We start from the raw sequence: 27610 nt of genomic DNA, 5'->3' as shown, positions 1-27610 counted from the left end.
AGTGAACTGCAGGGTAAGGTCCCAGGCTTGTTACATATGGAATGATAGTTCTGAGTTTTTTTTATTACTCCTTGTGTGCAGAAACTTTTTATGGATTTATGTATCTGGATTTTTATCTCTTCCTCATAGCAACTTCGCTTAATTGAGCTGTTTACCCAAAGGTAGCACCTGTGCAATTCAGGCAGGAACGTAGGCATCAGCACCAGTCTGATAAGTATTTAAGCATTTTGTAAGTCAGACATGCAAGTTTAGAGTTAGGCTTATGCTTAAGCAATCCCTTGCTGAAACAGGGCTTTATGAACAGCTGTGTCCTGAGTAGCTGATTTCATTCTTCCTTCTTCTTTCACAGGAATGGATTTATCAGATCTGCTTCAGATCTTTTGCTTTTTGTTCCTCGGCAGTGACTCATTTACTTATTGAGAGAAGTCCAGTTTTCATGGCAGACAAAATATTCTACTTACATTGTACTGGACAAGTTAAACTCAGTCCTGTCACTGTACTTGGACTTACCTTGTTTTCTGATGCAAATGCTAAGAATTATTATCTATAACCTTCATGCAGTCTAAAATGTTGTGAAAAGTAACAGTTTTCAGCAAGCTTTTCAGCAGGTGAGATATGCATTTCACAGTTTCTTTTTACGTCGTTTGTTAGAGCTTATTCTCAAGCCCCTTAAAGGAAATATTCCCATTGCCATAATTCCATTATTTGAAAGACAAACGGAAGAGGACAAAGTGAAGCCTCTCTGAAACCACCCACAGTGTAAAGTTGTTGCTTTGAGGAAGTTTATGGCAATTTTGTCATTCATAGCAACTGGGTCAGTATTTCACATTTCATGCCTTTTTTTTTTTTTTTTCCCTTGCATTTGAAATGCATCATCTTCATTTTCTGCTCTGCTCTGCTTTCTTATCCCTCTCCTGATACAGATCTCAGTACAGCTGGAAATCACTGGCAGTTTTGGGAAATTTTGTTTGTTTTTTTGTTTTTTCTTTAATTCCATTCCTCACTTCCTAATTACTCTGGAGTCCTTTGTGCTTTTACATCAAGTCTGCCTGATACCTTATTTACTGCTAGCTGCCTAATTGTCTGTAGGTAGTGTGACCTTTGTTTCAAACAACTCTGAAGCTTTTATTAGCTCATGGTTTGTCTTTACTAAGCTCTGTTTTGATCCATCTGAAGAGCTGTTCCATTCTCAGCCTGCCCAGTTGCTGAAATGTTGTTTCAGAACAGTATTTCTTCAGATCAAATGTTACCTCTTCAGCTCTTGAGCGTGTACAAACCTCTCTTAGTGGATAAACCAGGAAGCCAGGAATTATTCAGGTCTCAATTCCTAATGAAGAATAGCAAGAAAAATCTCCACAGAATGCCTGTGCATTCAAAGATTACCCCCTTTATTATTCTGTATTTTTAAAGACACTTTTTCCTGTCCTATTTTGTTTTTCCTCATGCCCATTTCTGGATTCCAATTTGTACCTAGAGCTTTTAGGTGCAACTGCAGTAAAAATAACAGGCAATCAATATTTGATGGTGAGAAAGACGCTATGGTGACTTCTTATAACTTATTATCCAGTTATCTGATTTATGAACATTTGCTGATTTACACTTGAATCTCTTTTGATGATGTTTGATGAAGCCACCATATGTTAGCTAACCAGTCAATTGAATCAACTATCTTATCCCGAGCAGTTTCTAATGAGGGTGTTTTTTTGTGGCTGGTGCAACCTCATGTGAAGCAATGCATCATTAACGCAAAGAAAATTACAGAGGCAGAAGTGGAATATTTGCAAATGTTTCTTATTTAAACCTGCCTTTGAAATGCTGTCATCAGGTGTGTCCCCATACTGAGAGGCAGTGGGACCCACACTGTCTCATTTTGATGCACAGCATTGCGAAGGCAGCAGAAAGGCTCAGTTCTTTCACGCTTATTCATCCTTTCTTATCCAAAAAACATTATTTAGTTGATATATCATTATATTGAAGAATGTACTTTATTGCTTCATATTTTGCTCCTCTCCAGTTTAATATGGATATATGATGGATTATTAAACTCAAACTTATTTTCTCATCATACTACAAATTGCATGCAAGCAATTGCTGCAGTACCTGGTGATTATTGCCAAGGAAACAAAGATTTTTCATTCAAGCCTAAATCCCTTCCCCTTTCCGCTTCAGACCCTGGTGACAGAGAGCCCAACATCACAGGGACATCTTAGCTTTTGTCATTCCTAAATCCACTCCTGCCTTGCTCAGGAGCAGGTCTGTTGGCAGGGTAAGGTCAGACAAGAGTGGGAGACATGAAATTGAGGCAATGTAAGTGAGAAAACCACCAGAAATCCAAGTCTGGTACTTCTCTCCATCAGCTGAATGGCTGGGAGCGTGAAGCAGAACAAGGTCTAATGTGGGTTACACATATAGCTACAAGCTGTATGATGGTTTTTGTGTGTTTAATGGCTATAATATTACTGCCAGCTTAAACTTCTGCTCTTGTTGTTGTTTGTTTCCTTTAATAATTCATTACATCATCCAATCTTATGTTGATAGTAATAAATATTAAATACCAAAACAGTGATTCATAATTTAGATATTTTATTTTTATAAAAGGATTATTGTATTCGATTAAAATGTCAATTAAAAGAGGAATATAAAATAGTATAGCAGTACTTTTGTGAGCCCTGGAATGAACAAGCCATGGTTTCCTGTGGATTTGTGACTTACAGATGGATTTTGTCAGACACAGGAAATGATGGCATTTAAGTGCAGCTCTTCCCTGGTTAGGTGCAGATTCTCTCATGCCTACTAAGGAGTGTGCTCATACAGTCACCACACCAGCAAGAGTCATGCAGAGACCCTAACCCTATATTCATGAAACTTCCAGGAACTTCATGTCTTTCATCCCACTGTTCTTCTAAATGCAGAAAAAAGTGGTCAAGAGCTTCAACATCTACCAGTTGCAAGAGCTAGATGGAAGAACTAACACAAAATTAACAAAACATTGCAAGATCATATTATTTTCTCTTCAAAAGTTCATTGCTTATCTAATTCCACTTTATTTTTTTTTTAATTCTCTGCTTTTGATAGATAAGTATTCTATATATTTCTGAAGAAAAACCCAAAACCCTGAGGTGCTGTCCTTGTATGTAAAAGCTAAAAGGTGTCAGACATGCTGGGAAAGCTTACCTAAGTGTCCTGGTTTTGTTAAAAACAAGTTTCTCTTTCAGTGAATTTTGCCTGTCAGCTAAAGCCTTCATATTAACTACATTTTCCTGGAGAACCAGACACATGTTTTGATAAACCTAGCAATGGAATGCAAACTTATTGATAAGCATGGATGGACATCTCATGAGAGGGGCGACGAGAAACAAGTGACTAAGAAACTGATCAACTGTGTATAACATTCCATTCACTTGAATACTTCATATAAAATTGCGAGATCACTAGGATCTCGTCCCTTCTGCTTATGGCCGACATTAGGAGAGGACCTTGCAAGTCGTCCCTGTGAACTGAGGCCTAGTGAGAGACTGAATCCAGCTCCGGTTGGCTGCAGAGTCTAATCCAGGACTTTGGTGGCCGGCTCTGCAGTTGCTGAGACTTTCAAGATTGGTTTTGTATATTTTGTATTATTTTCTCTATTCTTATTAGTAGCATTAGTAAAACATCTTTAATTTTTCCAACTCTCTTCTCTCTGTCCTTCTTTCCCTCCCGATTGCCTGTGCTGAGTGGAAGGGGGGAGAGGGAGGGGCAAAAGGGGGAAGTGGGGGAGAAGAGAGGAGGTTAACAATACATCTGCCAGGGTTTTATTGTCACCCCGCAATCTTAACCCTCGACACTAAGGAAAACATATGTCAAAGTCTGTACTGACTTAGATCCTAAAATATCTCATTGACATGAAGAAGCATATGAAGAAGCTTAGCAATTAATTTTGTCCACAATACCCAGGAGTGGTCCTGAAATTACTATTAAATGCAATTTACCCAATACTCTTCAAACTGGTGTAAACAACATAGTGACTAATAAGGTGATTTTGAGGGCCCTATGAGACAGCAATGTATTTGATTTGGCTCCTTCGCTTGTGAGATGGCATTTCAGCATCTCAGCTAGTCTGCTAATATCTTGTAATAATCCTGACAAAATTGCACAGACAGCTGGGCTCAGACACAACATTAGTATGGCGTGGGAGTATTGAGAACAGAAAAAAAAGCCCCTCATGGTAAAATATAGCACAATTTGGTAACAACTTGTATGCTCCTTCTTTCTCTTGAAAATCAAAATTTTACTGCAAGAAAGTCAGTTAGATAAGTTAATGATCAACTCCAATATGTCCATATAACATTCATAATATAGAAACCAATAATAAGCAGAAGTGAAAACTGGTTGATACATATTCAGCTCTCTGTAGAAGACACATTATATTGGAAGCATTTGAATATTAAAAGTAGCATTGTATTTCTGTTACAGTTCGTGTAAGAGAAGTCTTTTTTTTTTTTTCTTATTTTTTTTCCCCAGGGTCATCTTGCTGGAGGATGGCAGTCTCAGGCTCTATAATATCACCAAATCAGATGCTGGGATGTACACTTGTATAGCCACAAATCAGTTTGGAGTTGCCAGAAATTCAGGGAACCTGATTGTGAAAGGTACTTCAGTATTTTCTGTTGTGCTTTATGAATATTAGAAAGTATGTTTTTCTCTTCATTGAGATGCCCAAGTCTGTGCCAATCAATGCTAACATTGACAGGTTTTTACTTGCACTTTGAGCTCTCCACTGCCTGCAGCAAAGAAAACCTCACGACCGCACCATGCCAAGGATCCATTTGTTTATCAGGAAGGTCTCCCAAGATATCCACAGAAACATGTAGTAACATTAATAATGATATTTACACTTCTGGGCTATTTAGACATCATAGGTAAGGCCTGCACTGATGCAGGTACTGGGCAGCCAGAGTTTGAAATGACTCTGAGGCAGTGTGGAGGTTCAGTTTATTCAGCCTATTTACAATGTGCATCACATCTGAGACTGCAGAATAGTCTTTAAAGCTGGGGTGCCAAAAAGAAAAAAGATGTTACAAAGTAAGCTGAAAACCAGGTAGGTTTATTTTCTTCAGTGTGGGGCAGATATATCTTGCAGATGTGGCATTCCTGCAGATCCTGAAGCTACCCACTCCTTCTCTGCATCCCAGCTGCTCTGCACTACCTTGGTAAATAACTCCAAAACAAATCACAGCCAAGTAAAAACTCTTCTTTGGCCCTTCACATGACTTTTGATTCAGAATATTGAAATGGCCACCCTGTACAGCACTCCCCAGGTCTGCACTAGTTTCTACAAACTCATTACTCAGATGGACTAGTCCAAAGCTGGAGTATGTGAAAAGAAATATTGTTTGTACAGATATTTGTATGAGCAGTACAGGAAATGACTGTGCTCTATACCCTCTGACCTTTGATTTCTGAGAGAAAAGAGAAAAGAAGGAAAACTGAGACTGTGTTTTTTTCTCTTTGCTCCCATACAGTCTTTTCAATACAGATGTTTTCTTATGCAAGTATTCATATTTGTTCATATTTTAAATGAGGACAAGTTAAAAAGTGAAACTTCTGAAATTACAGTTAAGTGTATTTATCAGTTTTATGAAACGGCTAACAATGTCTGTAGTTACAAGAAGAGCACATTATTAAATGTAATTTGTAACTCTTTCTTTTTTCTTAATATTGTCGTTTTCAGTGACTTCAGAATGGTTACTCCAGCCTGCAGGCATGACCTCCTGCCTAACTTACTACATCTGGCAAAAATCTTTTTCATACTCATATTATGAAAGAGCAATTAGCATTGATGCACTGCAATGCATAGTCGGAGACTATGTTACAGCACAGCTAGCAATGAATAAACCAAGAAGTTTAGGGTTTAGGCAGCTCTGACTTCATTAATATTATATACAAGTTTACATATCTCATACATACATCCTAATGGAGCAATATGGGAAAATCACATTAAAACATGAAAAAAATATTTTGTTTGGCATTTCTGAAGTTTATTAAAACACTGAGTAACAACACAGTATAAAAATGATCTTGTTTGCAGGGAACATTTGTTTTTGTTTCCCCTCTGGAGAAGTTTTGGCTGTTCAATTATAGGCCTCATTGCTTCAGCATTATTTTCCACTGAAATGTCAGAACTTGGAAAAGCATATCTAATGTGCAAATTAAGTTTATTGCTGCTCATTGAGTTGTTTATTCTTCGTGTGAGAAGTCTTTATTATACCTCCAGCACTCACAACATCTTATCTATTTGATCCTCTGGAATGGGATTTGCCATATAATGCATGTCTGCAGTTGCTAAGCAAGATAGATAACATAGAACCAAGGGCTTTTAAGAAGCTTTTAAAAGTATTTGAGGTGGAAGTCTTAAAGACAACCCCATAAAAGAAGCAAAAAATATCATACAGGTGAACACTTTTACATAGGTGCTATCATTGGATATGAAGCAGGATAAAACAAGAGATACAAGAGGATATTAACACCATAATAATTATTACTATTTTTTTTTTTTACTAACACTACTAAAAAACACACCTTGCACGCAAATCCAGTAGAATTTACAAAAAGGCTGTTTTCAATGTTTATTTAGTGGAGGCAAATAGGTTCATGGGAATAAGAAAATAGACTTCTAAAACCAACAGCGTGTAGCAGTTAGGATTTGTTGTGTTATTGGGAGAAACTGTTAGGATGTTCCAAACTACCGGTTCACTGGAACGCTCTGTTTTTTTTCAAAATATTTGTCTTTTCCCCTAAGGAGGCATTCCATAGGTTTTAACAGATAAATGATCTCTGGAATTTTTATTCCTTCTAATAACATTCTGTAACAGGATTGCAGATGTCTTATTTCTGATCTTTTTGAAAATGTGATCAAATAATGACACAAGAAACTACATGACAGACCTAATGAGGCAAACATAATATTATTGGAATCTTCTGATGAAGAAAAGTTTCAAAAAATTCCCAGCTATTTTCAGTACAACCATCTGGAGCTAATGGTCCCTTCCTGTACAACAGACAAGTGGCTTTGTTAGAAGCTTAAAGATTTTACAAAAAACAGGACATCTTTTTATATTTGTATTCTATGGATTTTAGAATGTAACTATTGAATCTGATTACAAATTCTATGCAGTCCTGTTGGTATGATTCTTTCTTAGTCTTACTTTGACCTTTCCATAGAAATAAATTGATTTTACTTTTAGTATTTTACTTATTTACAGAATGTTGTAATTGTGCATGGTGCATTGCAGAAGAGTCAAAATGCACCGATCCTGGTGACCAACCACCCAATACAGAGAAGCAGGAGTTACAAAATGAGGTGGCAATAAGTCTTGTGGCAGTAGAGGTGATGTGGATCTTGTGAAGGGTAGATATTTTAAAGAAAAATTTGAAGGACAGGGAGTACTCAACACATGGAAAACTCAGTAGTGGTGCAAAGCTTTATTAAAGCTGAATAAACCAAAGGAGAAAAGGTGAATTTCATCCTTGATTTGAAGTTTTAGCAGAAAACCCATTTCAGACGGTATCTTCAGGCTGTCATCAAAGCAGTGTGAAACAGATACATCCAAGTCAGCTTTAAGAAAGACAGATAAAATACCTGCAGCAGTTTATACCTGGAGCAAGGAGTTCATCTTAGGCTTTAGGGTCTATCCAAGAGGCCTTGTAAGCTGAACTCTATAACTACTGTTTAGTCATATCCAGATATTGAGCTTACTAATGGAAGGCTCAGGAAAAATGCTATTGTCCATCTAATCAATTGGCAATGTAAATGAGCCTTGTTAGGGCCAGACCTTTCCATCCCCAGGGGCAGATACACTGTACGGGAGACAGGACCTGTGGAGATGACTCTGCAGTCATTTCAGAGGAGCTGGTTCCCACCTTCTGGTTCTCCCAGCGCGACTGCACAGGTCAGACCAGTGGCTACATGAGTTAAGGAAAAACCCAGGCTGATTTGCCCAACCCTTCAACACCACCTTGTAAACCATCTTTTGCATAATTTAAGAGAAAATATGTGTGGAGACATGTCTCCTGTATAGCTAAAGACAGAGCGAACAAAACCCAAGTGAAATCTGCGAGAAAGCATACCATAAATGTTCAGAGCAATGTAGAATTTCCACTTTCAGGTCAACTGTGGTTTTCAGGGGAAGACTTTGCTTCTTCACCACCATGTTTCATTGACTTTAAAAGCTCAGTGTTGAGATGTACATGATTTATAGGTCTAAGGAAGGAGTCTTTATGGTGTGACTTTGAAGGAAGAGATGATGAGTTTGGAAGACCGTATCAGCCCAGCAAATCATGCCTCTTTACCTTGCTAGTGGCAAAGAGAAGTTTCAGCTATCATGAAAGTAACTTTTTCAATTTTTAATGTATACCAGGTATTGTTTATTTTTTCTTCTTTTAACTTAGGCAGCAGTATTGCAAATAATAGAATTACTCTCTTCAAAGTGTTATTAATGCAGTTTTATTTCAGCTGTGAGAATAAGAAATAGGAGAAAAAGCAAGAAAAGAAAACTTTGTGGAGGTTCTCTGTAGTTCCCAGGTACTTTTCAACATTATTCTATAAAAGTTACCTGTACTTCACAATGAAATTTCTTCATTTGAGATTTATGGAGACAAGTTCTTTGCCAGCATGTGCTGAAATCAGTGGAGCTGTGCCAGCAAAGAATATGGCCCTTGAATCTTCTGGAATTTATTGCATCTGACACTCTGCTTCCAGGGACAGGAAGAGATTTCTCTAACCTAATGATCGAGTATCTTCAAGACAGTCATATGAGGCCTTAATTTTTCTGCAGTCCTTGACTTCAGACAAACTGCTGGAGCTGCCACAATGTCAGTTTTACGTGGTTATGAAGAGCAATCAGAGCATGCAGAGAAATCTAAGAAAGTGTGTTCGAAGTCTGAGCTCTAACTCATTACAAGAATCTCTGACATTCTCTTAATGATGCCAGAAAAAAACCCTTGATTTGTTTCTGACAATAAAAATCAGACAAGTTCTTTCTTTGTTTTCCTTGGAAAACCCGATGCCTGCAGCAGGTATATCACTGAAAACAGTGACATCCAGTTCAGTTTTTAAAAGGTTAGCAGAAAATGCAACTTTCTACCTTGTCGCTACTTGACCACTGCCGTAACAGTGACTCATCCAGTGCAGATTAGATGCTGGGAAGAAGCCCTTCAAAGTTTCAGCCCATATTGCCTGTCTGTACCTACCTGTTAATCACTTACTGCAATGGTGGTGTTAGTCTGAATGAAAATGTGTTTGATGTACCCTATCATGCATCAGCCCTTTGGAACAAAGGCCCTGATAAAACCAAAATCCTGAATTTTCAGGCACATTTCTAACAGATGGGGTTAAAACAGAACAAACGCTGAAGTCATACACCTTGTGCAAGCTTTCAAGTCCTCCTTTCACATTATTTTCAGAACATATTAATATTTTTAATAGATTCTGCTCTCATTTTATTCATGTGCATCTCAAGTCTCACAGTTTTATAACACTTTCATGCACAAAAGCTTTATTCAAGGGAATTGCTTACAACAAAGTGGTTGTTATCTCTAATCTACCTGCCAGTCATGTCAACAAAAGTGAAGCCATATAAACCTATTCCTTTCCCCTTCGGCAAGCTACTTCCCTTAATAAGAGCTGCAAGTTGTTTTCTCAGTGTAAGGGGTTAAAAAAGATTACATAAATAGTTTTTCTGTGTGAGAAGATACCTTCTTTGAAGCTGTAATGTAAGCAACACTGTGCAGTAAACTAGCACTAACATTAATATAGAATAAGGATCTCAATGTATAAAGCAATTTTGCTTTTGCTGCAGTTTCCTGTAAGGAGAGATTTTCAAGTTTGAAGAACCATTGGCATATTTTTAACAGTCTTAATAATGAAGTCTGCACTTTCTGAGCTGAAATAATATTTATTGACTATGAGCTTTACAAAGTAACATATGACTGATTTAGCATGTTGCCTCTGACAGCTGCTCACTTTCAGAGGCACACAGCGTGCTTGTATTGATACTGCAAAAGCAATAGGCCACACACGGTAAGAGTATTCTGAAATCATCACCTTATTAGACATAATTTTTATTTATTATGGAACATTTGGGCCAATTTTAAATAATTTCACAAATGGTACAAAGGTCATTCAAGATCTACTTTTTTAATAAGCATATTAAAGTGTTGGGTTTTTTATTTCTTTTTTCTGTCTCCACAGAAAGGACTGTGATTGCTATTCCACCTTCTAATATGGATGTAACTGTTGGAGAAAGCATAGTCCTTCCATGCCAGGTGTCTCATGACCCCTCCGTTGATGTAGTGTTCACATGGTCATTCAATGGCCATACAATTGATTTTAGTAGACGAATGCATCATTTTGAAAGAATTGGAAGAGTAAGTTTTTTAACCCCCCTAGTGCTTAATGAAGTTATTTTCCACAGTCTTTAGATGACACAAATATTTATCATAATTCTTCCATCACTATTTATATGCATGGCAAATCACTTTCTTTACAATGGCTGCAGCCATTTATTTTTCTTTCTTAAACTTCATGAAGGAACTTGAGTTATTTGTGAAGCCATAATAAAAATGTCCAAATGAAAGAAACTGATGATAGCTATGAATATTTTAATTTAAAAGCTGAAGTTTTTATTAATATTGAGCAATTTATAAAAATGTCCAGTATGGAAAGCATGTTGTGAGTGATTAGTTTACTTTCTTTGTATCTCCAGGAATCTGTTGGGGATTTGATGATAAGAAATATTCAGCTACATCATTCTGGGAAATATGTGTGCATGGTACAAACAACTCTAGACAGTCAATCTGCAACAGCAGAAATAATTGTAAGAGGTATGTCTGTTAAATATAGACACATATATCTTCTAGAGAAATTAGAAATTCTAAACATCAGCTGTTTTTTAAATGGTTCCTAGGATATCAATTCAACATTTCAACAGTGAAATGTTATATATCTTGTACCCTTGGTCCTGAAACTGGGTTGAGATACTGGCCAGCATGATCTTAGTGTGCAGCTAACCCATGGAGGTCTGTGCAATTCTGCCATGGTCTCTTTGGAAGGTAAACTTTTCTGGCCACACGGGTCAATATGGCAGGGCATTGCAAAGTCCTCCACTTTCAGCAGGTTGCTGTCATCTGCTCCTTGCTGGGCATCTCTGGGTCACTGTGCAGGCTGGGAAAAAAAATGAGACCTCATTAATTTCCACTATTTCAAGATAATATGAAAAATAACTATCTATAGTCAACTAACTAATCTTTTTACTGCCAGCAGCAAGAGAAATGCTATGATGGGAATAGATCCTCTAAACCCTTGCAGAAATCAGCAATCTGTATAGTGCACCATTTTACAATTTTCTAAACCTCAGTTTTGCTAGAATTCAGTAGGAATTCTGAAAATGTTTGATGTTTCAGCAAAAGACACATTGGATAACTTTCTTTGTGAGACAAAAAATAAAAAAACCCATGTCTGCAGTTTTCATATTAGAAACATAAAGATGTTCATTTTCCTGACTCAAAACTCCTCATTAATTAGAAAAAATGTCATACAGGCATGAAACCATCATTTAGAGATTGTGCTGCTTATATGAAACTGCAGCTTCATTAATAATTCCACTGACTTGAGAAAGTAAGAGTTGCCCAACCCAAGCCAGCAAGGAATCTTCTCTTCCTAATACCTTCACCTTAAAATGTTAATCATATTAGGCCCCCCAGGTCCACCAGAAGATGTTAAAGTTGAACATGTTTCTAGCACTACTGCTGTATTATCCTGGAAGTCTGGAATAGATAATAATAGCCCAGTCCAGATCTACAGTATTCAGATGAGGACTCCTTTCTCAGTTGGATGGCAAGCAGTTACAACAGGTGAGCAATTTGAGAGTTACTGTGTATTTTTTGCATATATGATTAATTACCCCAAAAATAATTTTTCATTACGTGTTTATTTTGCCTTTAGTTCCTGAAGTCATTAATGGTAGGACTCACAAGGCAACAGTGGTTGACTTAAGCCCTTGGGTTGAGTATGAGTTTCGTGTGGTTGCCACCAATAGTGTTGGAACCGGGGAACCAAGCAGACCATCAGCTCTACTGAAAACTAAAGCAGCAGGTAAGTCCCTAGTTTCTGACAGTTTTTTTCCACACAGGCAGATTTCCAGCTCCCAAATCTGAGAATTTCACTGAAGCAGAACCACTCAGTCCTACAAGGTTATTTACATATCTGTCTGACAGTTTAGTTTGTGACTGCTATGGCTTAATGACAGCAGGCCTGTGCTATGGTTGCAAGGGATGCTTGGACATGGTTGAGGTATGACACACTTTGCTCTCTAGTTTGAAGATCACTCGGGCCAGTAATAAAGGCTGGAGCTGGCCTATGTTTCCTCTCTTTGATATGTCCCAAAGTATATCTAATCCCCATGCCTGACCACAAGCTTTCATTCAAGCACCTGGGGAGTAGCACTTGTTTTCTTTCAATTATAACTGAATTTATACCATGTTTAGGGACTTGTATAGAAAATTATAAGGTCAGCTCTCTGGCATATCCTAGCACAAGCATGTAGTGCCTTTCCTGCAGAGGCTGTTTGATATCTGAGCATCTGTGCAGACAGGATATTGGCTTTAACTGGAGGAAATAAATTGGAGCATCCAAAGCCCAGTGAAACTAATGGTTTTCACTGACTCTAGGATGGGATCCTTACTATCTGCCTGTCTAAACTTTATATATTTAACTTCTGGGACTTGAAACCTCATAGGAAGAAGACTCATTCTTGTATGACCGACACTGTCAGTCCTTTGACCTACTCAGTTTGGTACAATTTATTTGAAGCCCAAACCTTTCATTTGTTTTATATTTCTCCCAGCCCCCCTACTTATCAGCTCTCTCCCATCTACAAAATCAGTATATATAGGACAGAAAGCAGTAAAGTGGAAACAGCTTTTACACTCCACTCCTCCTCTCCTCTCCTCTCCTCTCCTCTCCTCTCCTCTCCTCTCCTCTCCTCTCCTCTCCTCTCCTCTCCTCTCCTCTCCTCTCCTCTCCTCTCCTCTCCTCTCCTCTCCTCTCCTCTCCTCTCCTCTCCTCTCCTCTATTTCTGTTTATCTCATTTACCAAGCTCTGAAGTTTGGTAAGCTGCATTTCAAAACAGAATTCAAAATACAGTGTTGTACATTATACCGCAGAATATATATATCCTTGGAATGGAGGATCCATTTGTTTCTCAGAATACCTAAAATATTTGTCCCAAGGCAGAATTACTTCAAAATGTATTAGATCAGCTGATTTAAATTTAATAAGTTCTTTTTCCTGTTGTTGAAGCAAAAACTTATACTGAGTACTGATGCCAGAATGGACTATTTGCTCAGTAGAACACCAATTTGGATAGATTTTGTCAGCTTTCCAGGTACAGAGAGACATCTGATGCGTCTTATCAGCCATCAGGACTGCTTAGCCATTGTGGCAGTGAAGTAGATGGTAGGCTGCTCCCAAGCAGAGGGAAGAGCCTGCGACCCTCCAGCCTGGAAAGATGCACTGATCCTACCTGGGCTTAGGTGTCCAGGGGATTCAAGTCCAAGTGGTCCCTGAACCCTTCCAGCCAGAGAACTACAGGAAACTTTCACATGCAAGGAGTAAAGGACAACATAGAAAGGGAAGGCTAAGGAAAAGCTGAATTCAGGAAGAGGCCAGATATTCTAAATTTTCTGGTATAGTATCACAGATAAGTGTTCTCCATTATATGATGGATCATGAAGTCAAAATTAATCTTGAGAAGGTCTTTCTTGCTGTTGCTACCTTGGGACTTTGTAAAGGGTGGTATTCAAAACCACCTATACAGTCAGTAAAAACTTTCATGTTTCAAAGCTTTTTTTTTTTTTTTTTTTTTTTTTTTTAATTAGTGGCATTCACAAGGCTGGGGCTGGAAAGAGAAAGAAGCAATAAAATTAATTTAGTTACTTAAGCTCTTCACTGCTGTGAATCATTCTGTCTCACAACAGTTCTATCTGATGGGAGAAGTAACATTATATTTGAATTTTTTTATCAGAACAGGAAACTGAAAACAGTATGACAGTGTGGACAGCAAAAGACTGGCCAAGAAAGGGTGAATTTGAACTTGGCTGTTGTAATAGCTATTTTTCCAGCTGAAATCTGAGCATTAGTAGATTTGTGGATGCAAATGAGCCACTGTTCATTTCATTAAAATGAAGCTGAGAATTAATTGAGCCTCTGTTGGTGCACTCAGCTGTAAATTTTCATCTGTTTCTCAACTATGACCCAGTTGAGGCTCTGCTGAGCACTAGTACAAATTTCTTCCCCATGCAAATGTAGTAAATACTGAACACATTTAACACATGAACTAATTGAGCATCAACTGGTTCATGAAACAGTGAAACATGAGGCTTGAAAGTCTGTTTTGTCATTTTTTCCTTTAATGCTGTTCTTTTCACTCTTAGACTATTTGCCTCTGATGTGCACAAAGACATTGATTGTGAGTGACAAAATTTAATACCTATGCTAAACTCTCTGAAAGACCCTGGTCCGTTTGCACTTGCACTCATTTTTATGACTGCACAAAACATTGAGAAAATTTTACATTTCTAGAGAGGATGAAATCAGATAAAGATTTATATGCAGACTTGAATCTAGAAGTGTGTGTTCACATAAATTTCTGTGAACTTAAAGGGCTATTGCCTTTATTGTCTCTACTGTAATTTGGCTAACGCTGGGTGAAAGACATGGGGAAGGGCAGATGGACATAGCAAAACTTGCCAAAATCTCTGAAAAATCTTTTGAGATATAACTGTCCCACTTGTTCTGAACCTGTCTTCAGTCCTATCTCAACACATCAAATTTTCAGACAGTAAGAGCTGAATGAAGGGGATGACAAAACAATCTTGAAATTTCTAGAAAATAGTACCAAGGTTTTGGAGATGTCAAAGAGTACAAAGGTCTTCTTATAGGAGGCTTCTGTCTTGGTCAGTTTCAGGGTTGTCCTCTTTTTTATACTTCTTCAGCAACTGAAAAGGAAGATGATAACATCCTTGCAAGTAGCTCTACAGCAAACTACACAATAAGAACAAGGCTAATCTGTCTAAATTCTGTCCATTACATCACAATCCCATTTCCCAAAACTGCCAATATTTATAGGCTAATGGAGTGGGCATGTGTATGGAAATACAGAGCAAGAGGCAAGAAATGCTGGTATTTTCTTTGCCTCTTCACCAAGAGTCATTTGAGTGATGAGAAGCTGCTTTGGCCTGGAACACCAGCACATCGCTTGACCTTGACCCTGTACCTATGGTGCCACACATCTGGGGCAATACTGGGAAATCAAGCTCTAATCAATGAAACTTGGACACTTAGAGACTTGGAAGAAGGAGGAAAGCAAATTACAAGTTTTGAATTTCTGAAGAAAAGCATACGGCCAATTAAAAAAAATTACTATATTGATCCAATAACATGTTTACTGAACAAATGCATAATTAGTAAATCAGTAGTGTTGCAGCTACAGTCTGAATGGAACATCATTTTGCCATTTAGTTGATGAGGCATAATAATGTCAGATACTTGATGCTACTAGCTTCTTTAATTAATTTTTTGAACCAGGGTACTTATGTATCAAATACACCTGTGGCTTCAACCTTAGAAACTTGAAAATGTGTAAACATAATTTCAGTTGATTTAAAATGCACCATTATATAGTATAGTCCCTGTTCTACATGTTGAAAGGCAGAATCGCTGCATGTGAGCTAGGAAAAGCTCTAACCATCCACTTAACAAGACCCCCGGCAGTAGCACAGGGTAGTTGCAAGCACCAACTATCTTTTCTTCTCCAGTTCCTGCCGTGGCACCAACAAACATCAGCGGAGGAGGAGGGAGCCGTTCTGAGCTGGTCATCACATGGGAGGTAATTGTTAGCTCAATTAGTCTAAGCTGTCTAATGGGGAAGAGTCCATGGGTGAAAGCACAGCCCTGCTCAAATTCAAAGACGTTTGGTCATGGCCTTTGGCTGAGCCTGGATTTTATCCTGCATATGGAGAGAAAACAGCCTGTAAGATATACAACAAGTTTTCTGTGTTATAGTGAACAATTTATAAAAATAAACAGTTTAAGAGGCATGTTATAAAGATGTTTAGAAGTCTCTATAACCCTCTTATCTTCATTGTACAGGAGGTGCTTAACACACTAATCTGCTTGGCCGTTTTTCTGCATTAACATTTTTCATACTTTTGTTTACATGTTTTTCATTCTGGAGCACTGTGCTGACAAGACATATCCTATTATGCGTTAAAAGAGATGAGCCCTTTAATTCTTCAGTACTCCAGCGAGAGGAGAGAATATACATTTTCAGAACAGTTAATACCATACTACAAGTTGCAATGGGTGAGTGCAGGTCATTTCAGAGAGTGGAAACCAAGTGCTGTGGGTAGGAGCCCTTCTTCTACAGCCACCCAGCAGCCTTCCCATGGGCACCATGACAAAGGCAGGTACGTCTTGCAAAGCCCGTGCAGTGATGAGGCAGGTGCTTGATCAAGTCTCCAACCCCTATGGAAAAATAAATCCACAAAACACAGCTCCCACCCTCTGGGTTTTTCATTGCTGCTGAAAAACTCCTGTGAAATTCATGTGACTCACCTAATAAAATCTTTTCTCTGACTTTGAGGACATCTGACTGAAGTAGGAGCTACTCCATGTCATTGGCAGCACCCAGCGTGGAGGTCAGGGGCCAGGCAGCCCTGCCACAAATCTTACTATCAGGCATGACTGTCTCAGAGGCTGCAGAAGATGACTTCTGTTTAGTTTCTAATTTGGGACAGGGTCTCCAAAAACACAGTGGTCCCTTAGTAAGTCCTGAAAAATGAAAAATGTTTCTTCATGAGAAAAAAAAAAAAGACTTCTAGTTCAGCTTAAGCAAGGAAAACAGTCTGCTTTCTCCCTTGACTTCATTTTTTTTTTTCCAAAGAAAAAACTAAGCTCATGCATCCAGTTTGAAGGAAAAGCAAAGGGATTAAATTAAACTAAAAGTGATGCTTTTCATCAGCTGATAGAATTATCTGTGTTTTCCTGTACGGTAAAAATGGTGCCATTTAACCAGCCTTTTAGAGGAGGAGGGGAAGTGATAGGAAAAAAAATGAGGTCAAAAGAAAAAAAAAATCCCCACTAGATAATATTGCCAATGCTTTCCCCTCTCTGTCTTTCCAAACAGAGTGAAACTTCACTTTTACTGAACTAAGTTTTCCTCCATATGCATCTTTTGCACTATTGTTTCATTCTCTCCTCTACTGATCTACTCTTTGGGAGCAGAACATGAAAATTGAAAACAACCTGAGAGATCTCAATCAAATTATCCTATTGGACTCCATAGTGTGTCCTGAAAAACAGACGGAGAAATACTAATTATGCCATGCTAACAACGCTGAACATGATTCTCCAGCTTTCTGTGATGAACTCACTAAACATCTTGATTAAATCTGAGGTCACAGAAGCCTCAAAAACAAATTAAATGCTCTAGGAAGTAGCTTGAACTCTTATAAATCCACAGCACACCATCATCACTCACACTTAACTCTCTCAGGACTGGAAAAGAGATAGAAGGGGAATTAATGTTTGTAAAACACTTAAGACACATTTGTAATAGAAGCCAGGCCAGGGTTATTATTAGCATTAGAATGAATTTATGAAGAAAAGAATAAAGTAAGTGCCCTGAAATCTTCTGATCTACATCCTGATTTTTTTTTTTTTTTTTGCATCTTCTCATACTGTTCGTGCTCCCAGGAGTTTCTCTGCATGATAGGAGCTTGGGGCCGGGAACAGTTATAGGGGCTGCAGTTCTGCCCCTATGTTTTTTCTCTCTTTGCACCATTTTTCATGGCTGCTTTTCTGTTCACCTTACCTCTATGCAAACATCTAAAATAAATGAAGTTTTGCTGAGAAACACTTCCTCCATGTACTACTGTTCTTTTCTTGTTTCGTAAGTGTTCTCTTGCTTTAAGAAGCCAATGGGGAAGTATTTTTATCCCAAGAAAACAAAGAAGTTCATGCTGGACACAGAGTTGATGTAATTGCCTGTTCAGCATGAGACATTAATACGTATCTTGACATGAGATTTTATTAATAGAAACATTAATTTTGCCATGTTGACTTGCAACGTTTCTGTTCTGAACAAATAAGTATATGCTCATGCACTTGAGACTTTCATTTGTGCTAAAAAAAATATGTAAGTAGTGTACTCATATGCAGGCAATTACACAGCTGATGCACACTTTCGTGTATACATTTGCTCCTTTCCCAACTATATTTTTTCTTTAAAAAGAATTTATTTAAAATTAGTATTCTTATACCCCTTTGCAGGGGTGATTCAGCTACAACCAGTGCTGAGTGAAATGCTTTTAATTTTGAAAACTTCATGCCTGAAAGAGAATAACTTTAATGGAGCTCATCAGATCTTTTGTTTCTAAATTGATTGCCTCAATAGATTTATTATTCTGATTTTTATTTCAATATTACATTGACTGATGGAGCAAACATTATTATCTTCTCTAAGGCACAGTCAACTAAATCAATACCACTAAAATATACTCAGAGAATGAAGATTCAATTAAAACAGTGTGTACTTGCAAATGCTTATTGACTGACTGCTTTGTCACTTCAGCCAGTTCCAGAAGAACTACAAAATGGGGAAGGTTTTGGCTACACTGTTATGTTTCGTCCTCTTGGTGCAACAACCTGGACAAAAGCAGTGGTGGCTTCAGTAGAAGCAAGCAAATACGTTTATAGGAATGAAAGCATTACACCTCTCTGTCCTTTCGAAGTGAAAGTTGGTGTCTACAACAATGAAGGAGAAGGGACCCTGAGCTCCATATCCATTGCCTACTCAGGAGAAGACGGTAAAGTGTGTTAATCTTATTAGTAATGGTTGTGTAGGGGCAATAGGCCCCAGATACAATCAAGCAGATATCCACAGAGATATTAAGGAGCCTGTTCAAAGCTGCTCATTGAAGATTGACAACAGAGACACATGGCAGAAGATGGGAAGTGGAAGCAGATTTTCAGAATCTCTTGAAGTAGACAGCGTGTTTGTCCCCAAGCCCACTGAGTGGGATGAGAAAAATCAGGAGATGCTAAAAGTAGTTTAGCTCTCGGAAGTTCTAGCTTTTCAGGCCGCTCAGTGCAGCTGATCTCTGAAAATCTGTCCCAGCTTATGGCTAATGACCAACTCTGAGAAATTCCAGTTTTGTTGACAAATAAATAGGCAGCAAAACTGGGGATTCACACCAGGTTTCCCAAGCCTCTACCTGCTGTTTCCTCCAAGAATCTCCTCTTCTTTTCTTAAGTCTCCCTCAGTTTTGACATAATACCTTTTTGGTAACACACCTGTTCCACCAGCTGTGTTTTCTCCCATCACTCAGAGCCGCAGATAGCACCAGCGGGGACTTCAGCACTGAGCATTTCGGCGGCGGAAGTGGAGGTCTCCTGGCAGCCCATCGCATGGAACCGGCACACGGGCAGGGTGCTGGGCTACGAGGTGAGGTGGCTGGCACTGGTGTCTGACACCATACAGATGTCCCTTTTCCAGCCATATTTGTATTCTGGTTCCTCCTCCCTTGCTTCCAAGTCAACAGACAATGAAGCTCTTCACCCAGCTCTCATTAGCAACATTTCACCTGAGATAATCACAAGCATTCACAGACCAGGACTGCAATTCTGTCCCAGTCTTTTTGTAATGCAAATTAATACCTCAAGATTAATCATTTGTGATGGCTACTATAAAAGAATTCGCGCTTGACTCCAGAAAACAAAGCTGATTCTCTTCTCCTTACACAGCTGTAATATTGTCTGAGCATGATGGGGTACTTGATAGTTTGGGGACATGCACATGACCTATAGCAGTGCTTACAGAAGAAATCAGGATAAATGCACATCACTACTATCCAAAGCTTGCACTGCAGCATATTTGAAAGGCTTTTGGCTTCTCACTCCTATTCATAGTGAGCACCTGCTCACTTACTAATAACTGACAGGTTTTTTGCCCTGTGCACTGGGGTGTGATGGCATCAAGTCCAGGGAGAGATCCAGGGACAGACACTTTGAGGTCTGAGCAGAAGAAGCTGTGAGGAAGCTGTGCTGCATCTGCCTTCACTCTGGTCTCCAGCAACAGATGGGAGCAGAAACCCTGTGTCAACAGGATCTGACATCCACAGGACAGACCAGAGGTGCTTCCCATGGGCTTCCCATGGGGTGTGGAGGGGACAGAGTTTTGTATTAAAAGCTTAAATACTTTGAAATAACTTCAAATATGGTTCCTGGGCATTTTACTTGCACAATAAAACTTTTTTTCTTTTTTTTTTTTTTTTTTTACATAAGATAAAACAAGAGTAAACTAAGTCAGAAATACTTTAGATTCTGTCCTATCATTACAAATGTAGAAATGAAGGTAATAGGACTTTAATACAGTACATAAACCTTACTAAATCAACTACCCACTGAAAAAAAACAGGTCTAAATAGCTGTAATTGAATCAAAACTAGAGGCAAGATACGAACTAATTTAAAAACTTCTTAGATGACTGAGATAAATGGGATTTTTGTATCTTTTAATTTTTTTTTTTTTTTCAAATCGGTTCAAAACACAAAACCAAACAAGCTTTTAAAATTTCTCACATTATCAAAGTATTCCTTTTGGACATCTATAAAGCTAAGGATTTAATTTGCTTCCTTAATTGGAATTCAGTCTCTGAAATTTTATTTCTTGTCTATAAATATTTATGATTGGTTTTATTTCCTACTAGTTTTGAAAATGAAAAGTCCTGTATTCCTTGAAATCTTCATTGTCAGCATGTCTGCTTCCCAGCCAAATCTGTAATTGATGGAAAACAATGAATTGCCTGTTCTTTGTTCTTGCTTTTCAGGTTTTATATTGGACTGATGATCCCAAGGAAAGCACAGCTGGTAAAGTCAGAGTCAATGCGAATGTGACAGCCAGAAATATCACAGGATTAAAAGCTAACACAGTGTATTTTGCAACAGTTCGAGCTTACAACACTGCGGGGACGGGGCCCTCTAGTACTCCAGTAAATGTCACCACTAAAAAATCACGTGAGTATTCAATTTCATACAACAAATGTTGCAAACTCCCAAGTGTGATAGTGACATTTCAGCTTACCCTGACCCATCTCTGCTAAATGTTGCAACATCAAAGAAAACCGGATCCCAAATTTCTTCAGAAAATCAAACAAGAAAATCTGTGACTAAGAAACATCTCTTTTACCTGACAATATTTTTGTGGTCGCCATAAAGCTTGGTCAGACTCTGCTGTTTAAGACTTTAATATTATATTTAGTTTGGGCTTTAGTTCTTTTTCAATGGAAGCCAAAATTCTTAAATCAGACCCGGGAAGGTTATTTCATTTAGCCTATTCTATTTGTATGGTAAAGGAATTCTGTACACCTACAAAATTAGATAGCACTGGTGTTTATTTTCCTATAGAGTAGAAACTGTTAAGAAGGATTTCATTTTGCATTGCAACAGCATGACACTTGCTTTCAGGAGATTTCAAAAGAGATGTAGAGTCAATAAAAGGAAGAAGTTCCATGGATCAGATAGTAGATTGTGGTGCGGAATATGGGTTTGTTGTTTTAAAGAAAATGATTGAATGCTCCAAATACAGTGGGTTTTTTGTGACCTCTAAACTGTGCACTACAGAGGGTAGCATATGGGATACATTCATAAAAATACTACTTAGGCATTACAATTTAATGTAAATAACATAAACCAAAATGAAGTCAGAGAAGATATTTCTCATAGATTCAAACAGAACTCTTGTCACAGTCAATTTCTTAATGGAAAATAGACTCAACTTTGGAAATGATTCTCTATATTCCTATGTGCCTATGTATGAAAGACAAGTTAGATACGTGGCAGTCAAGTAACAAGACATAGAGAATGAATTTGCTTTTGCTTTGCATTGACTTCATCTTCTGTCAAATTCAGGATTGTGCTAATGGTTCATTTAAAAATTAAAGTCAAAATAACCCTTTTAATATTTAAAAACAGATATTAAATTTTTAAGCTCTATTCTCTGAGAGATGCAAGCACTTTCAATATGAATAGAGATAATATGTCAAGAGAATATAAACAATGTACATATTCAGTAGGAGCTCTCATTTCAAGGTAATAGCTCTGTTTTCCTGCTTATTTTTCAGGATTTCTACAATGTTCTGTGCATGCCATTATTGTAGTAGAGACTAAACAAAACTAAAATAGTCCTTCTACCAAAAAGGTGCAATTCTGATTGACACACACTTATCTAAGATCAATTTGAGGTCTAAGTTGATATCCTGGTTTAAGTTTATATTACTGAGGAAAGTGGAAATTATGTCTTCTGTCCATGAACATACTGCTCTACTAGGAGCTGTTGTGAAGCTCAGCTCTTCTGTTTCTTTACTTTCTTTAAAGTAATTTCTTTGTTTTTTTCATTTTCTTTACAAGTACATGTATATATCAATATTATAAATACTTTGAAAAGATGAAGACTCAACTCAGTACAGCAACAAAGCTAAATGTTACGTAAAACATGACAATAATGTAATTAAATTAATAAACTTAAGCATATACTTAGGACTACTGTTATTCTTAACAAAGTTGATTACGAGAACATAGTTGTAAAAATTGTCTATTAGTCTTACATTTGAAGAACTGTTTGCAGTGTTTTTGCTTGTGGGTATAACTATGAAATTGGGGGAAGTGCTACATTACCACCTATTCTGGTTCCTGGCTGTGTAGCAAAACCAGATAATTTTGGTTTTAAAATCGTCTTGTGGTTTTTCAGCCCAAAGACTATGATTTAAGATGGTTTTAAATGCTATGCTGAAAATCGTGGAATAAGGCAGTATCTACCCATATTTGGGTGCTCCCAAGACTTTTCAGAGTACAGAGTCTATTCAATATTTGACATCCTTTGCCTCTTCTGAGTTTTTTATTATCACATTCTTATAAAATATCTGCTAAAAGCAAAAAAGAGGTTTCAAACAATATTTAAATTAATTTCCAGTTTTATGTATGTGAATCTATATAAATACCCTCAAAAAGAAAGTTATATTTTCCTGTCATTGACAGTATGGCTCATATTCACCTGGGTGGTCCACTTACAGTTCTTTTCCCTACTAATGGGATGGATTAAACTTCTTCACAGTTATGAAGTAGATAGATATGAAAGAACAGGCATCATCACTTTATTCTGTCTCTATGGGAAATGAACTAAATTGTGGAATATTACCAAATCAACAGTACCTTCCCAGTTACAAATGTTAATCATCAATATATAGTAACTACAGGGAGAAAAAAAAAAGGGTCACAAAGGCTAAGCATTTGAAAGTCAGGTCTGGGACACTCACAACCTGTTGCTCCAAATCTCTCCTCCTTTTTCTTAATTCTGTTCAAGAGCTTATTTCGCCTAACACTCTCAGCACTGTCCTTCCAGGCAGGGTCCAGGAGGATCCACCATGGAGAAGGATATTATGTGTTGTTCTGAATCTAAGATACAGTTCAAAGGCACAGTTTCAACTTCACATGTTCACACAGGATTCAATTTCAGTCACTTGTAGGCAAATTTTCAAAGTCCTGGTACTTAGGCATAAAAAGCCTTTGAAAAGCTACTCTTAGCCTATTGTGCTGAGAATTTATAAAATCCTACAATGTTTCATTACAGATCACATGGAGACTTTAATGTGTAGCTCTTTGTAACCTGTCCTCATGGCTGCTGAAAATCTTGTCTTTTGTATTCTGCTCTTAGTTTCAGCTTTTTCTGAAATCCATAGTGCAAAACATTTTCTAGTACATTAAAATACAGATAGGAACAACACAGTACTTAAACAAAATCCATCAAATATAACTTGAACTGTCAGACACTGTCAGGCTTTTCCTAATTTCAAAAATGAACTCTCACAGTAAGTGGTTTTGTGCTATGAACAGATCTTTATTCAGACTAATACGAGAGAAATGATGGACTGGAAAATATTTCTTACTCTTCAGTTTGCATCACCCATGCATTTGCTACTTCCATGTCAGCAGTTTCTTCAATTACACTATGCAAATTAATATTCAGTTATATCTTGTGATTATCATAATCTTTTGTTTTTAAAGCACCAAGTCAACCCCCTGTGAACATCGCCTGGAAGCTGACAAATTCGAAAATCTGCTTGAACTGGGAACATGTAAAAACAATGGAGAATGAATCAGAGGTGTTGGGCTACAAAGTAAGTCATATCTTTATCTCATTAATCAGACATTATTTATAATAGAGCTACAGAGAGTGACCTGTTGAAAAGTGACTGCTATTATCTGGAAAACAGTGACTTTTCTGGAGTGATGGGGGTGACTGGCTAACATTTATACAAATGGAAGGATGGCTGTGTTCATTTAGAGTAGAACCTCTTTATCCTGACACAGGGGTTTTCTGTCCCCAATGCTGGATCTCTCTTGTCCCATTTCCATTGTAATCTCACTCATGTGAGATTCTTGCATGCAAATATTTTTTGGGGAAGGTGTTTCACATGTATATAAGAAGTAGAAAACAGTCTCTTAAGCATTGAAGATAGGCATAAAAGACATTTAAAAGTTTTCACTCTCTGGTAATTCACAAATCTACCTTTGAAAATAGATAGGAAGATACTCATGTAAAGACAAATGTGAGTGAAGTAAAAAACACTTCCATAAATCTATTTTTTAAGGGAACAAAAATTTAGTTTAAAGCTTGTTTGCAGTGGCTTTGACCCCAAAAGAATTATGGAAAGACTTTTTTAGTCCTGAAGGACTGTAAAAATTGAGGTGGAGAGTGCTTACATGAGGAAAGGTTCTCAGGATCAAGATTCTCATATTACTAGACATTTCAGTGTCTACGCAGAGTTATTTGTGCTTAGGGAGGAAAAGGACACAAAGAGACACCCCATGTCTTTCTTGAGATCATATTCTTTTACACCCTAGTGAGTGTGTTTGAGTAGCTCCACACACTGGGAAAAATTTAAAACTAGACTTTTGTGTCTAGCTTACCTACTTTACACTTGCTTATTATATTTTGATGTGGGAAGAGTGCTTTAAGTACTTGTTCTGGTGTTTCTTGTAGGATCTCTGTTTCTTTTACTGCTTTGCTCTTCAGTTGCTCTTTTAGAATAAATATGTCAAAAGATTGTCAAAAGAAAGGAGTCAAACACTGTCATTGCTGTACTAGCAAGGAAGAAAGGCTTCTTGGAGGAAAAAAGCTGATCACAGTCTGCAGGATCCCTGTTGAGAGTCCCCAACCTGCTCTGCACCTTGTCCCAGTGACACATTAGCAAAAAGAGTGAAGTGCAAGCAGGCACTGGATCCATCATGTTTAGTTGTAGAAATGTGTTTCCCAATTGGAAGCCCAGGTACTACTACCCAAATTTCTGTCTTTTTTTTTGAATACTTTGAAAACATATCATTATGCAGTGTCCGATGTTTTCAGTCGTAATTTTACACATAAGTCAATGCAAATTTTTCTATTTGACTATAAATGCTCATCACAAACAGATAAAACAAAACAAAACAAAGAAAACCAAACCAAACCAAAACATAAGCCCTCAGTTCATGAAGTGTCAGATGAATTTCTGGATATAAAAGGTGTTATAGACTGAAGTCTTGTTTAAAGGTATGTCTAACATCCATATTTACAGAAGAGCATAAGCGTATTGGGTAAGGATTTCATAATTCTGCTTTCGAGGTGAGCCTCAGTTCTAGCAAAGTTTCTCCTGCAAAACACAACTGAAGTAAATGGCTGCTGTGACCTCCATCACAAAATTCTGCAGAATATATTTGTATGCTTTGAATTAAGTTTAATACTCCGCAGGATGCTGATACTGCTCTGAAAAGTTTGACATATGACAGAAGATATTCTCAGCCAAGATATTCTCAGCCAAAAACTCTCTATTAAAATTAAAAACAAAACAAAACCAACCCAACCAAACAAAAAACCCTCCACTCTTGTTTTCTAATCCCTTTTCACATAGATCTTATACAGACAAAACAAACATAGCAAAACTCATATACTGGAGACAAGCAACACTTCAGCTGAACTTCTGGTACCATTTGAAGAAGATTACCTCATAGAAATAAGAACAGTTAGTGATGGTGGAGATGGCAGCAGCAGTGAGGAAATCAGGATTCCAAAAATATCAAGTATGTGAGGTTTTTTTTTCTCTTAATGTTATTGTGTAAGAAGAAATCTGTGTGCCTCCAAGAAGTACAGTAGATTAGCAGGCTTACCTTTGCCATAGGTGGCCTCTCTCCTATGGCTTTGTAGTGCCGGGTACACATAGGTTAGTTTCTGGTACTCTCACATTCATTAGCAGAGAAAGTATTTTGCACAACCTTGTTTTTAGCATCTCCATCTGCCCTGGCTTGTAATGCTCAGGGAAAGACAGAGAAATAAGCTTTCTTATTAAAGTCAAATCTGCTCTGGAGCTGCTGCTGCTCCTGAGACAGAGAACCTCAGCCCTTCTCCATGACTGGGGAGGGGTTGCCCAGAGTCCAGTCTCTGCCCTTATAAATACCTTATTATTCACACAAAATTGGAGCATAGTTTTACAACAAACTAGCCAAAACCCTCCTGAAAGTAGGTATTCACAAGGAAGGGTGGGAAGTTGATTCAAAACCATACTCCATGGAATTGCTGCTACAACTTAAAAAGAAATAAATAGAAATAACATTTGTGGATAAAGTTTCATTTTGAAAATAGAACAAAGATTACTCTTATGTTAGCATGTATAGGAAAAGTGCTTAGTTGACACAAATTTACTTCTGTCAGAAATTTTATGTGCTTATATTTTTACAGGTTTAAGCTCTGGAGCAATAAAATTGTCCCAAAGGGTAAACCACATATTGACATCTGGGATCCTGATATTGAGTTCTGTTCTTATGCACCCTTTTCCTTGATGATTAAAGCAAAGTTCAACCATGGACTTTTAAAAATAAACCATGTGTAGATTTTATCTGAATACTTCACCATGACCAACATTCCTGATAGAGAAATCCAGCAGGGATGGTGGAGGGAGATAGACGTGGTCTATTGTTAAGAAAACATTAAATATCAATATTACATTAATTTTTAAAAATGAGCTTTGAAATTAATGGATAAATGTATATGCATTAGTTAAATGGAGTGGTGCCAAACATAACTTGAGATTGTAAGAAGAGTGGTCTCAAATTTTTTACCAGCAGTAGTTCTTATTGAAAATCCAGTGTGATTGTATGTCAAACATGAAAGATCTCTGCCAAGCTCTTAAAACTGAAAGAGACTTACAATTGCTTGTGATGTGGATATTATTTATCTCAATTTCTTCAATGTAACCTGTAAAAAAACTCCACTTTCAATTAAATAAAAGCTATTTGTATACTTGTTGTGCTTGTTTACATTACAGGAGGTGTCATACAATGCATTATATTAAGTGTGCCATACTATTTTCTTCAGAAAAAGGAAACTTAAATAAAAGGAATCATATGTGCCAACCCAAACCCCATCGAGTTCAATAGAAAGACTTTCAATGGCATCAGCAAGCTTTGAGCCAGATCTGAACAAAAC

The 27610-nt window shown here is 37.6% G+C and overlaps 1 protein-coding gene across 1 annotated transcript in view; it reads left to right on the top strand.

Moving 5' to 3' along the window:
* The window catches only part of LOC309443302 (contactin-6-like), a 140323-nt gene extending 112936 nt beyond the window's left edge, over window positions 1–27387 (top strand). The window contains exons 12-23 of the mRNA XM_082060086.1: window positions 4501–4628; window positions 10229–10404; window positions 10743–10860; window positions 11731–11889; window positions 11981–12130; window positions 15853–15923; window positions 18669–18903; window positions 19426–19541; window positions 20925–21111; window positions 24157–24269; window positions 26040–26208; window positions 26864–27387. Of these exons, the coding sequence (XP_081916212.1) occupies window positions 4501–4628; window positions 10229–10404; window positions 10743–10860; window positions 11731–11889; window positions 11981–12130; window positions 15853–15923; window positions 18669–18903; window positions 19426–19541; window positions 20925–21111; window positions 24157–24269; window positions 26040–26208; window positions 26864–26964 (1723 nt within the window). The 3' untranslated portion in view covers window positions 26965–27387. The remainder of the gene's footprint in view (window positions 1–4500; window positions 4629–10228; window positions 10405–10742; window positions 10861–11730; window positions 11890–11980; window positions 12131–15852; window positions 15924–18668; window positions 18904–19425; window positions 19542–20924; window positions 21112–24156; window positions 24270–26039; window positions 26209–26863) is intronic.
* The last annotated feature ends 223 nt before the right edge of the window (window positions 27388–27610 follow it).

This window comes from Streptopelia decaocto (assembly GCF_964273445.1).
Source record: "Streptopelia decaocto genome assembly, chromosome: 8".
In the NCBI taxonomy this organism is placed as follows: Eukaryota; Metazoa; Chordata; class Aves; order Columbiformes; family Columbidae; genus Streptopelia; species Streptopelia decaocto.
The sequence above is the reverse complement of the archived record's forward strand: the minus strand, read 5'-3'. Positions and strand labels throughout refer to the sequence as shown.